The sequence below is a fragment of the Siphateles boraxobius genome, unplaced genomic scaffold (assembly GCF_051911475.1).
Source record: "Siphateles boraxobius isolate OS27281-9 unplaced genomic scaffold, OSU_SipBor_1 13, whole genome shotgun sequence".
Classification (NCBI taxonomy): Eukaryota; Metazoa; Chordata; class Actinopteri; order Cypriniformes; family Leuciscidae; genus Siphateles; species Siphateles boraxobius.
In genome coordinates, this window is record NW_027508733.1 from 5,888,254 (window position 1) to 5,903,549 (window position 15,296).

The 15,296-nt window shown below is 38.7% G+C and overlaps 1 protein-coding gene across 1 annotated transcript; it reads right to left on the bottom strand.

Moving 5' to 3' along the window:
* Positions 1-10,447: 10,447 nt before the first annotated feature.
* On the bottom strand, positions 10,448-12,694 carry LOC143735329 (galactose-specific lectin nattectin-like). Its single transcript, XM_077225489.1, has 6 exons — positions 12,587-12,694; positions 12,398-12,462; positions 12,174-12,280; positions 11,089-11,214; positions 10,820-10,931; positions 10,448-10,637 (listed from the first exon to the last, which is right to left on the bottom strand). The coding sequence occupies exons 2-6, from the start codon at positions 12,453-12,455 to the stop codon at positions 10,570-10,572; spliced, it is 471 nt and encodes a 156-aa protein (XP_077081604.1). The 5' UTR covers positions 12,456-12,462; positions 12,587-12,694; the 3' UTR covers positions 10,448-10,569.
* Between the last annotated feature and the right edge of the window lie 2,602 nt (positions 12,695-15,296).

Genomic DNA, 15,296 nt, shown 5'->3' on the forward strand with positions numbered 1-15,296 from the left:
AAGGAAACTGATCCTACTCTCTTCCATTGACCAAAGGTCTTGCCAGCCCATTTTTCGTTGTTCCACACTCTCCCATCTCATCCACTCTCCCTGCTTGGCCTGGGAAATTTATACATCTCATCCTCTCCTCCTGCTTTCGCACCTCGTTGACTACCAGCTTCCTCCTTTGAGCTGGGCCTGCCTTGTGCCATTTAGGAGGAGCTAAACTGAGCCCAAAACCCCCTCTTCCATGCTGTACCTGTCCCACGATATCCCCAATTTGAAGGTCAGCCTTTGCCTCTACTACAGATTTCTTTGCTGACCACTTTCTACCAGTTTTTACCAAAGGGGCTGCCTCCCTTACACATTTGTCGCGTGACTCTCCTAAAGTCATTTCCAGTCTGACCTTGGCACACTTAAACTCCTCGGTTAAAGCAGAGACTGGCAGCTGCAATACTCCTTTACTATAAAGTCCCACTCTGCTGAGGCAGCGTGGAACTCCCAACCATTTCCTGATGTATGAACTAATTAACGCTTCCAGCTTATCCACTGTTGTCAAAGAAGTCAAGTCAAGTCAAGTCAAGTCAAATATATTTATATAGCGCTTTTCACAATACAGATTGTATCAAAGCTGCTTCACAGTAAGGAACCGAAAAACTCCATCCAGTGACTTAATGGTGTCCTAACACCCCATCAAATGACTCAATGGAGAAAAAAAACCTTGGGAGAACCCAGGCTCAGTCGGGGGCCAGTTATCCTCTGGCGTTTATGAACTAGAGGCCGAATTTACAGTAACTGTAAGATAAAAATTTATATGAATGCCTGGCTAAATAGATGCGTCTTCAGTCTAGTTTTAAACTGGGAGAGAGAGTCTGAGTTACGAAAAATATCAGGAAGGCTATTCCAGAGCTTCGGAGCTAAATGTGAAAATGCTCTGCCTCCTTTGGTGGATCTGGATATCCTAGGAATGACCAGAAGCCTCGAATCTAGTGATCTTAAAGAGCGCGATGGATTGTAAGGCGATAGAAGATCCGTTAAATAGACTGGAGCTAAACCATTTAGAGCTTTATAAGTCAAAAGCAATATCTTGTATTTAATACGGAACTTTATAGGTAACCAATGAAGTGATGATAAAATCGGTGTTATATGATCATATTTTCTTGATCTAGTAAGAACTCTAGCGGCTGCATTTTGGACTAACTGTAGCTTGTTTATTGAAGATGCAGGACAACCAGCTAATAAAGCATTACAGTAATCTAGTCTCGAGGTCATGAATGCATGAACTAACTTTTCTGCATCAGAGACTGATAGCATATTACGTAGCTTAGCAATGTTTCTAAGGTGGAAAAAGGCTGTTTTTGTAACATATGAAATATGCTTTTCAAAAGACAGGTTGCGGTCTAGTATAACACCCAGGTCTTTTACTGTAGCGGATAAAGTAACAGGGCATCCTACTATGTTAAAGTCGTGCTGTGAAGGGTTTTGTGGACGGTTTTTAGAACCGATAAGTATTACCTCTGTCTTGTCTGGATTTAATAAAAGAAAATTACGCGTCATCCAATCTTTTATATCATTAACACAATCTGTCAATTTGGATAATTTAGCGTATTCATCTGGCCGTGATTAAATATATATTTGAGTGTCATCAGCATAACAATGGAAACTAATTCCATGTTTCCTTAGAATATTACCAAGTGGCAGCATATATATTGAGAACAATAAAGGGCCTAACACAGATCCCTGCGGCACTCCATAGTTTGCCGAAGTTATAATCGATTTTTCTCCATTTAAGTAGACGAAATGGTAGCGGTCAGATAAGTATGACCTGAACCAGCTTAATGCTTGTCCTTGAACACCAGTGTAATTTTGTAGTCGATCTAAGAGTATTGTGTGATCTATAGTATCGAACGCAGCACTAAGATCAAGTAAAACTAGTACTGAGATACAGCCTTGGTCCGAGGCTAAAAGTAAATCATTTGTGATTGTAACATGGGCAGTTTCAGTGCTATGATGTGGCCTGAATCCAGACTGAAACTTTTCATAGATGTCGTTCTCTTGCAAGAAAGAGCCGAGTTGAGCAGCCACAACTTTTTCTAATATTTTTGACATAAATGGAAGATTCGAAATGGGTCTGTAATTTGCTAGGTTATTTGGATCTAATTGTGGTTTCTTAATAAGAGGTTTTATAACTGCCAGCTTGAACGTTCTTGGAACATGACCTAAAGATAAAGATGAGTTAATAATATTGAGAAGAGGCTCTTCCACTATAGGTAACACTTCTTTCAGTAGTTCAGTTGGTATAGGATCTAATAAACATGTTGTTGTTTTAGATGAAGTGATAAGTTTATTTAACTCTTTTTGTTCTATGGTTGTAAAGCATTGTAATTGTTCTTGCGGGGTGATAATTGCGGCTGAATTATAAGGCGCGAGCAGAGATCGAACGTTTACGATTTTGATTCTGATGCTTTCAATTTTCTCAGTGAAGAAGTTCATGAAATCATTACTACTAAACTGTAACGAGGTATTTTGTTCAGACGACGTCTGTTTATTTGTTAGTCTAGCCACGGTATTAAATAAAAACCTTGGATTATTTCGGTTGTTTTCTATTAATTTGCTGAGGTTCTCCGCCCTGGCCGTTTTAAGGGCCTTTTTATAACGTGACATACTGTCTTTCCACGCGATTCTAAAGACCTCTAAATTAGTTTTTTTCCATTTACGCTCTAAATTACGGGTTTCTCTCTTTAAAACATACGTAGTATTATTGTACCATGGTGCTATACTTTTTTCTCTGACCTTTTTTAATCTAATGGGTGCAACAATATCCAATGTTCTAGAGAGAATGGAGCTCATAGTGCTAGTTAGTTCGTCTAGTTCATCTGTTTGTTTGGGTTCAGGCAGCAGCTGGGACAGATCAGATAAGCTATTTGAGAAATGATCTATGGTGGATGGACGAATTGTTCTACCTGGTCGATAACGTGGCGCAGCATGACATATTATAGCAGTGCGTAGTATGCAAGTTACCAAGTAGTGGTCAGTGACATCATCACTTTGCGGTACAATATCTATATCGGTTGGATCGGTTCCATATGATATAATTAAATCGAGTGTATGATTAAGACGATGAGTTTGTCCGGTGACGTTTTGCTTGACCCCGAAGGAGTTTAATAAATCTGTAAACGCAACCCCTAACGCATCATTTAAATTATCTACGTGTATGTTAAAATCTCCAACAATTAATGCTTTATCGACGTTGACCAAAAGATCTGATAGAAAGTCAGCAAACTCTTTTAGGAAATTGGCGTAAGGCCCTGGAGGTCTATATACGGTAGCCAATGCTAGAGATAATGTGTTTTTTTTTATTACATCTAAGAGCGTAACATTTAGCACAAGCTCTTCAAACGAATTAAACCTATGACGAGTTTTATGAGTAACATTAAGGGTATCTCTGTAAATTGTTGCAACACCGCCGCCACGACCGATCAGGCGGGGCTCATGCTTATAACAGTATCCTGGCGGAGTAGACTCATTTAGACCGAAATAATCATTTGGTTTAAGCCAGGTTTCAGTAAGGCACAGAACATCGAAATTATTATCTGTGACCATTTCATTTACAATAACCGCCTTAGGTGTGAGCGATCTAATGTTTAGGAGACCTAGCTTTAAAAATTGTTTTTGTTCACTACTAGCGAGATTTTTTGTTTTAATAACAATTAGATTTTTTCTAGATCCCGCAGTAGATTTATTATTTGATCTTAGTAAACGAGGAATAGACACAGTTTCTATGCAATGTTCTACACTAGTATTAATATCAATTAAATTGGTGCAGTAGAGACTGTGATTTGGATTTTTGGTTACTAGTCAAACGGTATTTAACATCTTGGAGATGTTATCCGACAGAAGATCTGCCCCGATTCTACTTGGGTGTAAGCCATCAGCGCGGAAGAGCCTTGGTCGCTCCCAAAACAGATTCCAATTATTTACAAAAATCAATTTCTGCTCATTGCACCATGACAATAACCATTCATTTAGCACGAATAATCTACTGAACTTTTCATGCCCTCGTCGGTACGTAGGAAGCGGTCCAGACACAATAATCGATGTTTCAGACGATGTGCTGCGTACCGTATCGATAAGGCTCCTGAAGTCTTTCTTCAGAACCTCCGTCTGTCGCAGCCTAATGTCGTTAGCTCCCACGTGCAGCACAACAGCTCCGACGCGCTCGTCACCGTTCAAGATCTCAGTTACCCGCGCAGTGATATCGAGAACACGAGCACCAGGAAAGCAGTGACTGTGCACCTTACTTTTACCTAACGTAGCGTGGACATGTCGGACGGTGGAATCGCCGATGATCACAGCATCGCGTTCCGTTTCACGAAGAGGGGAGAATCGGTTCTGAGTGGAGATCTCGAAAACCGGGAGGGGCGAAAAGATTCTTGTCCTGGCTCGCGGCTTCCGCGGAACCACCCAGGCTTCGTGGTGGTGTGTTGGAGCCGGAGTGAATGAAACCATGGCTGATCGTGACCTGGACGCTCGGGACCAATGCTGAGAAACGCACGGAGTAGACGAGGTCAGCGGGTTACTAACGTTAATCACTGATCCGTGTGCATCAGCGCGTGATGTTTCAAGAGCTAAACGCCGGTCTCTCAGCTCAGCTTGTCTCTCTAGAAGGTCACGGATCTGCTTTTCTACAGCTTCTAATTCAGACTGCACCGCGAGCAATTCAGATTTATTCTCATCTGCACCAAAAGGTAAATAACATACACCTGATATGTTCGCCATTTTAACAGATGGACAGTAAGTTAGCAATGATGCAACCAGTGATGCTATTAATATTTATACTAATTTATGACTCAAGTCTTGGGTAAAAACCGTCTTTTTAGTGGTATGGGTGTAATGTAGACGCACGATAGACGGGAAAACAAACAAACTCACAGCAGGCAACGAGGCTGACAAAAGCAGTCGATCGCAGGGCGAGCAGCAGTGAAGCAGTGTCTTGCTCTACGACCAACAATCAATGTTCAAACCGTATTTGCGGTTCCAGCCGTATAATGGCCAACAGTCGGAGTTGTAACAGTGACGCACGATAGACGGGAAAACAAACAAACTCACAGCAGGCAACGAGGCTGACAAAAGCAGTCGATCGCAGGGCGAGCAGCAGTGAAGCAGTGTCTCGCTCTACGACCAACAATCAATGTTCAAACCGTATTTGCGGTTCCAACCGTATAATGGCCAACAGTCCGATTTGTAACAGTGACGCACGATAGACGGGAAAACAAACAAACTCACAGCAGGCAACGAGGCTGACAAAAGCAGTCGATCGCAGGGCGAGCAGCAGTGAAGCAGTGTCTCGCTCTACGACCAACAATCAATGTTCAAACCGTATTTGCGGTTCCAGCCGTATAATGGCCAACAGTCCGAGTTGTAACAGTGACGCACGATAGACGGGAAAACAAACAAACTCACAGCAGGCAACAAGGCTGACAAAAGCAGTCGATCGCAGGGCGAGCAGCAGTGAAGCAGTGTCTCGCTCTACGACCAACAATCAATGTTCAAACCGTATTTGCGGTTCCAACCGTATAATAGCCAACAGTCTGAGTTGTAATTATGAGTTAAATGATGGTTCAGAACAGAATAAATAGAGAAATACGGAAAAACAGAAGGAAATACGAAGCTAATACGAGGCTTAGACAGCCAAGACGCAAACAAACTCACAGCTCACAGCAGGCAGCGAGGCGGACAAAAGCAATCGAGCAATCGAGCAATCGTGTTCGAGCAATGAAGAAACCTCGTACACAGTCAGTGGCCACAGCAACCTTGGCAGTAGACCAAACTGAAAGCACCAGAGTTTTAGTTTGCCTGGTAGAGCACAGCTGTTTATGCTCTTCAACCCTTCCACTGCTTGTCGTCTAACTTCTCCCACTCGAACTGTGTCCTTTAGATCCCCATCGTACCCCTAGATCTCCCTAGACTCTTCACTGGCTTCTCAGAAACTGTTGGTATTGCCTCACCATTAATGAAGAATATTTTATCTACTACCTTGCCTTTAACTATTGAGATGCTCCTTGATTTAGAGGGCTTAAATTGCATTCGTGCCCATTCAATGTTATCGGTTAACTTACCCAATAACCGATTAGTGCAGGCTACCGTTGTAGTCATGGTTGTCATGTCATCCATGTATGCTCTGATTGGTGGTAGTCGCATCCCAGAAGCCAAGCGCTCTCCTCCTACTACCCATTTTGATGCCCTAATGACTACTTCCATTGCCATGGTAAAAGCCAGTGGAGAAATGGTGCATCCTGCCATTATTCCAACCTCTAAGCATTGCCATGTAGTGCTGAATTCTGGAGTTGAGAAACTAAATTGCAAATCTCCAAAATAGGCTTTAACTAAATTTGTTATCGACATCGGTACCCTGAAAAAATCAAATGATGCCCAAAGAAGCTCATGTGGCACTGAACCATATGCATTAGCCAAATCCAGGAATGTCACGTGGAGCTCCTTCCTCTCCTTTTTAGCTGATTGTATTCGTTGCCAGATAACACTGATATGTTCTAAGCATCCTGAGAATCCTGGAATGCCCGCTTTTTGAACTGAAGTGTCAATGAAGCCATTCTTTAATAGGTAGGTTGACAATCTCTGAGCAATAATGCTGAAGAAAATTTTGCCTTCGACGTTTAATAGTGAAATAGGGCGAAACTGACTGATGCTTGTAGCATCTTTTTCTTTGGGCATAAAGACCCCCCCTGCTCGGCGCCATGATCTAGGTACAACCTGCTTTTCCCAAGCCACTTTTATCAATTTCCACAGAATTTGTAGAACTCCTGAAGCACTCTTGTACACTCTGTACGGAACTCCATTAGGCCCTGGAGATGATGAAGCCCTTGCCTTTCTCACAACCTGCTCTATCTCTTTCCACTTAGGTGCACAGACCTCCACAAGCAGAATGCACATCATTTTTGGACATTTATATAGCTTTTTAAAATACACAATACAAAGCTGCTTTAAACAGACATAATGTAGTGTGTCTTAATTTTTTTTATACTTTTGTGATAGTCCTATGGCTATACATGTGTGAAGATTAAAAAAATAATAATGTTGAGTTAGCTGTGTTAAAAATGTTTAATGAACTGTATGGTTAAAGTTTTTTTTTAGGTCCATCCTGGATTAACTAATGAGACCCAAATAGATACAGTGTCTTTTGCTGTATTTAAAGTCAAATCTGTAGTTTGAAGTCATTCATATTGTATGTGCAGTCAATTCTTTGTGGAACCATCCTGAGGCCTAGATGATGCAGTCTGGTGAGATGTGGCGAGGCACCTGAGACCATGAGGCGACACCATGAGACGAGGAGACTGTGGTACTCTGAAAAAGAGCAGCTTTTTTTTTTGCAAAACACAATAAAATGCTGTAGCACGCGCATTTGTACACACGCAAAGTCTGTTGTGCTTTGTTTTTACTTAGATGGGCAAACTGGGAGGCACAACGCAGCAGACGTAGTTAGCTCGCTAAACCTTGTCGTCATTTCCCCTTGGCATGATTGGGTCGTGACTTGGTGGACGAGGAGGCTGGACCAGCTGAGGAAATCTGAAAAACACACAAACATGCTGTAACGTGCATTTGTACACACGCAAAGTCTGTTGTGCTTTGTAACATCACTCACTGTTTCTACTTAGATGGGCAAACTCCCCGCTCCATGTACTGCCTCACCTCCGCATACAATAAAAACTGTAACATAACTTTAATTCAAAACAAAAGTAATGATATTAGGTTAATTAATTAATATTAGGTCACTTATTAATAGTGCAGTCAGTGGTCCAAAAAATTAACTAGATTAATCACATATTTTTCTGTGATTAATTGCGATTGATCACAATTAAAAACGCTCAAGTTTGTACGCGTTAATATATTTAATCATTTAATAATTTCACATTTAATCTCAAGATTAATGTAAAAACAACATAAAATGACTAAATACAGACAATATATTTTAAGTACTTGTTTAATGACATCTTTTTATGAATGAAGGCCAGTATCACTGATAGTAATACAGCTAGGGATGTCTTGATAAATATGACCCCCCCCCCCCCCACCATAACCCTACCTGTCTAACATGTAGGAAATATACAGAAATTGAATAAAGCGATCAAACACTACACTGCATAATTTATCAATTAAAAATAAATTACTCCTTATTAAAGCTACAAAAGTTATTTAGTTAAGAACAGTGAGTAATTTTATCTGTTCCTTTTGTTCTTTGTTTGACCCTGAGTGTCAGACAGCTTAATTGGGTGCTGTGCCTTTAAGACCTGCCGTTGCCGACTGCCAATTACTGCTGCGCAGTGCGCATCTGTCTCTGCATCGTGTGTGTCAGGACATTGACAGACAGCGCGTTCTCTTCTGTTTTGTCAGACTTGAATGGTCTAAAACCATTTGAAGGAAGAACATGATCAATGTAACACTAGGATGACAGAAAAAAAATACTGCGTTATCTGCGTAAAATATTTTTAACGCGTTAAACTGGACAAAAAGTAATCGCATGCGTTAACTTTGACAGCACTAGTTATAAATATATTTAATTAAGTAAGTTTCATGCAACTGTGCCCAGGTGCTCAAACTCCCAATTTGTGCAAGGTGCCTTAAAAAATATGATATCAGAGTTTTAAAATCAAACATTTTAAAAGAGAACAATACATCACGGTTGTATAAACCAATGAGCATTAAGCTGTGTCGTCAGCAAGTCTTTTCTCATCGTGCTTTTGATCAGCGAGTCGGTGGAGAGAAACAGAATCAGACACGTGCGCCTCACCGTCGCGAGTGTTTTGACACGTCAGCATGACATCAGAGCAAGGCGGACCGCACTCAGAAGCCGTTTCTCAATGTCAAGGATACCTAGGCAGGATTGATCCTTCCAAGTAATTTCCTTCAGAGGCTAGGCGAGGCTCCTCTTTAGCATTCAGAGAACACCTAAATGGAACAGACTAGCAAGTGCACGTCATTACGTCAGTGAAAAGGTCCGCTTTTGGCGCTGCAAAAATTCAAAAAGATCAAAAAGTTGTGATGTACACTACCGTTCAAAAGTTTGGGGCCAGTACGATTTTAAATGTTTTTAAAAGAATTTTCTTCTGCTAATCATTTTAAATTACTTTGTACAACTTAACTAGTTATCTATAAAAGAAATGCCGGTGACGGCAACCCAGCTAAATGACAGGTCCGGTTCAGTTAGCCATCAATAACTTAATTTGTATATATTTGTATAATTTGTAATATCAATACAGTAGTAATTTGTACTGGCATTTAAACGTTAAACTTTACTTATATGTACAACGGTTATAACAAATGTATGGTAACTTACATGTACAAGCATAGTGCCCCGTTATTGCTCCGCTAACGTCTGACATTTTTATTTTTTGAACAAGATAGCGAAGCTGGCGCATAGGATTGTGGGTGATTTGAGAGCGCGAAGGCTACACATATGCATCCTTACCTGTGTATGGGATATTTTTCGAACGAAGGACTCAGTCCTTGGTTAAAATTCTGAGGATCCTCGACACTGGAACAGTCCTTCGACGGATGTCGATGACGTAGCATCCTCGAAATAACGGCTTCCGAGGATCCTTCCTTGACGTGGAGAAACACCTAGTAACTCAGACACTTCTCTAACCGGCATGCATCTCGCGGTGATCACCGGTGATCGGTTCTGCGCAGATTTTGCTCATCTCAAACTTGCCCTGTTGACGCCAATTATTTGGTTCATGAACGAACATGTTTTTGAATCCAAGAATCGATTCACTTGCACTAACTTATATATTTGCTTACTGAAAGATAATTGGCAAAATAATTATACAAGTATAAAATTATCTGATGACCATGTACAAGTAAAATGAAGTATGTTATTAAAACTAGTAGAATCAAATAAAAATAGGCCTAAACCAAAACCAATTTGCGGCCTTGAAAATACTATTTTGATGCGGATCGCTGAATTAAAGGATTTATTTATAAATTGTGATGCCATATAGAGCTGTCACTGGAGCCTTTTTTAGATTCACACTGTGCCGATAAATCCCTCTGATATTGGGGATTACTTTGTTTTCTGCTCATGTCCTTTGTTTTCTATCAGCTGTTTAGAATCAGAAATAGCAATGCCAGAATAATGAAATCACTATTGATCAAATTAAACCAGTTTAGAAAATGGTCTGAAATTGTTCATGATTCAGTTAGAGTTGTTTAAACCGTTCACTCAATCCGATTTGTTTGCAGAGTTCAACAAAAAGGGCCCTGTATGACTTCCATATTTGCTTACAATCCAGGAAACATGCAAATATCTTTGCCAATGATGAAGCATGTGTGCACTTTAAACACGGCCCCTGATGACATCATTTAATGCCACTCTAACATCCTCAAACCCTTGCAACACAATATACTTCCATTTTTACATACAGAAATTTGACTGACAACGCACAATTTGGTTTTTCAATGCTTTTATTAATTTGAGCGTTTCAGAAAAGACATTGAAAAGGGATTTAAAGTTTAGAAGAGATTTGATTTCAGAATAACTTTGTAAATCAAATTAACTGGAGCAGAATGACGGTCTCACAGGTCCTTGACACAGATAAAGGATAATGAGGTTGAACAGCACTCATCGTTCCAGCAACGGTTAGCTGTAGGTGGTAGAAATTCTGATCATTATAGTGTTATTAGAAACAAACCAACAAAAAAAAAAACAGCATTCAACTTAAGGCACTTTGTGAAATCCAAATGGGTCATTTCATTTTACTGTTTGTAAATTGGATTGCAAATCATAACTGAAAGCACTTAAAAAAAGAAAAAGCTGTATTCTTACAGGAAAAGTTGATCTCCAAACAGTGCTCGGCACCCTTGTAATTGTCAGGTTGCCAAGAGCACCAGTTGGTATACGAAAACACAGTTCCATCACTCCACAACCACTCTCCTTCCTAAGAGTGAAGAGAGTGAATACACTTCTGTTAGACATCAGGAAGAAGCATATTAAGTTCAGATTTGAAGTCAAAACATCTTCATTAGAAACTTTACAGCAGAAATTTTAGTTTAGACAAACAAATAGGTCTCTTTAGGACACACAATTGAACTTACTTCTACAGCATCATGACCACCAATCCAAGCACGTGTGGAAGGAGAAGGCAATAGACTCCGCAGGAAATCATTTACCGGTTTATTACTCACAGATGCGAGATTCGCACCAAGACTTTGACAATTTCTCTAAAGAGACAGATGTTTGTCAATACAAAATCTTTTTTTTTTTAGCTAAAACAAAAGGGACAACATTTTAGACATTTGCAAACAGTTTGCTCAGTACCAGTTTTCTGTAGGCTACCATTTGCAGAAAAGAAAGTCTTACTATACAAAATAACATTCCCACTTTATAGTAAGTGTTTTTAATATCACTAAAAAAAATGACTTGTAGGATTTACCTGTTATCAAGTAAAATCTACTTACTATTGGACTTAGTTTGACATTTAATTGAAGTGAAGTATATATTATATAATTTCACATATAGAATTAAGTAACACCTACTTAATTAAAATTTTCCTAAGACAACATAACACTGAATTAAACCACACATTTTCAGTGCATGCTTTACTTAGATTACATACTGCATTTTAGATGTTTGTATTCAATATCTATAGAATACAAGTAACATGGCATCTGAACACCTCAATACTTGGTACACAATGACTTTAACATTCAATAGATCATTTGAGTGATTGTGTTATTTTGAGTAGAAGATTAATCCAGATGTCACAAAATGGCAGTTACTAATCAAAAGCGATAAAACTAAATACAGCTGGAAAACTAAGAAAAAAAAAATCAACCCAATTCTTCATGCCCCAGTGCATGATGGGGACTCCAGTATTATAAAAGTTGAATAGGTTACTTAATTTTATATCATTGATACTTCCGAGTATAACTTCTACATGATTGAATTAAGTACTAATATATAACTTACTTTTTTTTTAAATTCTTGCCTTAACTAACTTTTCCTTGTAGAAGTTACATTTGTTTCTTTCTGTAGCATTTACTTAACCACAGAACCGTTTTTATCAGTTTAAACGAATCGTTTGACAATTGTGTAAATGCATGTCTCTACAGCGGTCTTTTAGATGTAGTTAAAGACACCTAATATAAAGTGACCAAATCATCTTGTTGTAACACATTACCTCTGCTGCGATCCAGGTAGTCTGATGACAAAAGTGCTTGTAGCATTGAAGTCCAAATTTCCTCCATGTAGCGGGGCATCTTCTGGCAATATTCATGGGTCTATGTGCTGAAGACACGGCAAACTTCTTATTAATCGTGCAAATACTAGTCAAATGGAATATTGTACATTTCCAAAATGTTTTTTAAAAAAAACAAGGGTTTTTACAAATAAATGTATTGTTACCTTCTGTATTCCCCATGAAAAAGATAATGAGAAGCAGAAAACTTTTCAGCATTGCCATGATGAACCTGAAATTAATAAGCAGGAAAAGTTAAATGTCTGCATGCACTCATATGCTGCACACTCGATTCTCAATGCACTTAAAGACAAAGCACAAAAATACTTCAGGTACAACATTTATTCAGAACTCACTTTGGTTTTTAAATTCTTGCCTTCAGAGTCTCAGAAGAAGATTTTGTGAAGAGCCAGAGCCTGTGTAACACCATAACACTGTCATATCTATTGAATGAAGATGGGTCATATTTATACACATAATATCAGGCAAGAACTGTCAGGAGTCATCAGTAACACCTGCACACCATCAGCGCCCGGTCACCCGACTCCACCCATCCACTCGTTATCAGCAGAGTACTGACTCACCACACCTGCACCCGCTCATCACCAGCACCACCACATATAAACCCACACATCCCTTCACTCATGGGCTGCGTTCCAAACCGCATACTTCCCTACTATTTAGTATGGGAAAAAGAGTAGGCGAGCGAAAAAGTATGTACGAATCCAAAAGAGTAGGCGAGAATTACCTGGGTGACGTACTAATTATCGCGAGATTCGGACTTAAGTGCGTTCGAATATGCCTACTTTCCTACTATATAGTAGGCGAAAACAGTACGTGAAAGAAGCAGTACGTTCGAAACATCACTATTGATAAAAGAGTAGGCGAGAAGTTCCCGGATGGCTTACTGCTTCCGGTGTGGTGAAGAGATGAGTCCCACCGAAGAGATGGGTCCCACCTTAGGACCCAAGCAATACGATTGGTTCAAAGCACGTTTTATGGGTAATCGTTTTAGTGCCTGGTTACAAATCAGACACAATCACTTTATTATAGAAGTCGGTTGAATTACGTTATAACGAGTCATTAATGTTTTTTTAACTTATGTTTCATATACTAGTATATAACCGAAGCTATTGATTGTAAATTTCAACATTTCTCGTTCTTAGTGTTTTTTAGTTAGCTTACATAGTAGCATAGCATACAGCTATCCGATGATCGTGCTAGCTGAGGTTTACCGGAGCTTATACTGCCTTACCGTATTCACAGCGATTCGAAATGCAATTATAATTATGTCACTATTTTCATCGTAATAATCAGCGCAATATGTAATACAAATTGTGTTATTAATAGAACCATGTAAGTTAATAATGTTAAGTTGTGTTTATTATTTTTCTTATTGACTGTTTATCCATTTAAACAAATGACAGAATGTTAACCTAGCTATGTTTTGTGTGTACTTAGTATAAATATTAATTGGATGTCTAGCCTTGATTACAGAACAGTGTGATAAAATTACGGAATCACAAATCTTAATGTAATCATTATCAAACCCCTGAAAATTTATATAATAATCTTGTATTTTTATCCTGATTAATGAAATAAATTGCATTTTCAGGTTTTGCGACGTTAATTTATTTGTTAGTAAGCATTAAGGCATAATATACATTTTTTTTTAATTATATGCATGTCATTTTGTGTAATAATTCATATGATTTATGTCATAATTATTCAATTATTAACATTCAATGCAATAAAATTAGTGAACCAAAACTTACAGGCTATAAAATATAACATTTTGACTAAATTACACAATACAGTACAACATGAACAACTGAATCATGAGATATAATGGATTTAAATTTTTTTTAACACAAAACTACAAGCAAAATGCACAAAATGCACAAAATACACAACAATACAAAGCAGCTTTAAACAGACATAATGTAGTGTGTCTTAATTCTTTTAATACTTTTGTGATAGTCCTATGGCTATACATGTGTGAAGATTAAAAAAATAATAATGTTGAGTTAGCTGTGTTAAAAATGTTTAATGAACTGTATGGTTAAAGTTTTTTTTTAGGTCCATCCTGGATTAACTAATGAGACCCAAATAGATACAGTGTCTTTTGCTGTATGTAAAGTCAAATCTGTAGTTTGAAGTCATTCATATTGTATGTTCAGTCAATTCTTTGTGGAACCATCCTGAGGCCTAGATGATGCAGTCTGGTGAGATGTGGCGAGGCACCTGAGACCATGAGGCGACACCATGAGACGAGGAGACTGTGGTACTCTGAAAAAGAGCAGCTTTTTTTTTTTGCAAAACACAATATAATGCTGTAGCACGTGCATTTGTACACACGCAAAGTCTGTTGTGCTTTGTAACATCACTCAATGTTTTTACTTAGATGGGCAAACTGGGAGGCACAACGCAGCAGAGGTTGCGTTGTGAACTCGCTGAACTTTGTCGTCATTTCCCCTTGGCATGATTGGGTCGTGACTTGGTGGACGAGGAGGCTGGACCAGCTGAGGAAATCTGAAAAACACACAAACATGCTGTAACGTGCATTTGTACACACGCAAAGTCTGTTGTGCTTTGTAACATCACTCACTGTTTCTACTTAGATGGGCAAACTCCACGCTCCATGTACTGCCTCACCTCCGCAAACAATGAAAACTGTAACATAACTTTAATTCAAAACAAATATAATGATATTAGGTTAATTAATTAATATTAGGTTACTTATTAATAGTGCAGTCAGTGGTCCAAAAAATTAACTAGATTAATCACATATTTTTCTGTTATTAATTGCGATTGATCGCAATTAAAAACGCTCAAGTTTGTATTCGTTAATATATTTAATCATTTAATAATTTCACATTTAATCTCAAGATTAATGTAAAAACAACATAAAATGACTAAATAAAGACAGTATATTTTAAGTACTTGTTTAATGACATCTTTTTATGAATGAAGGCCAGTATCACTGATAGTAATACAGCTAGGGATGTCTTGATAAATATACCCCCCCCCCCCCCCCCCAACCCTACCTGTCTAACATGTAGGAAA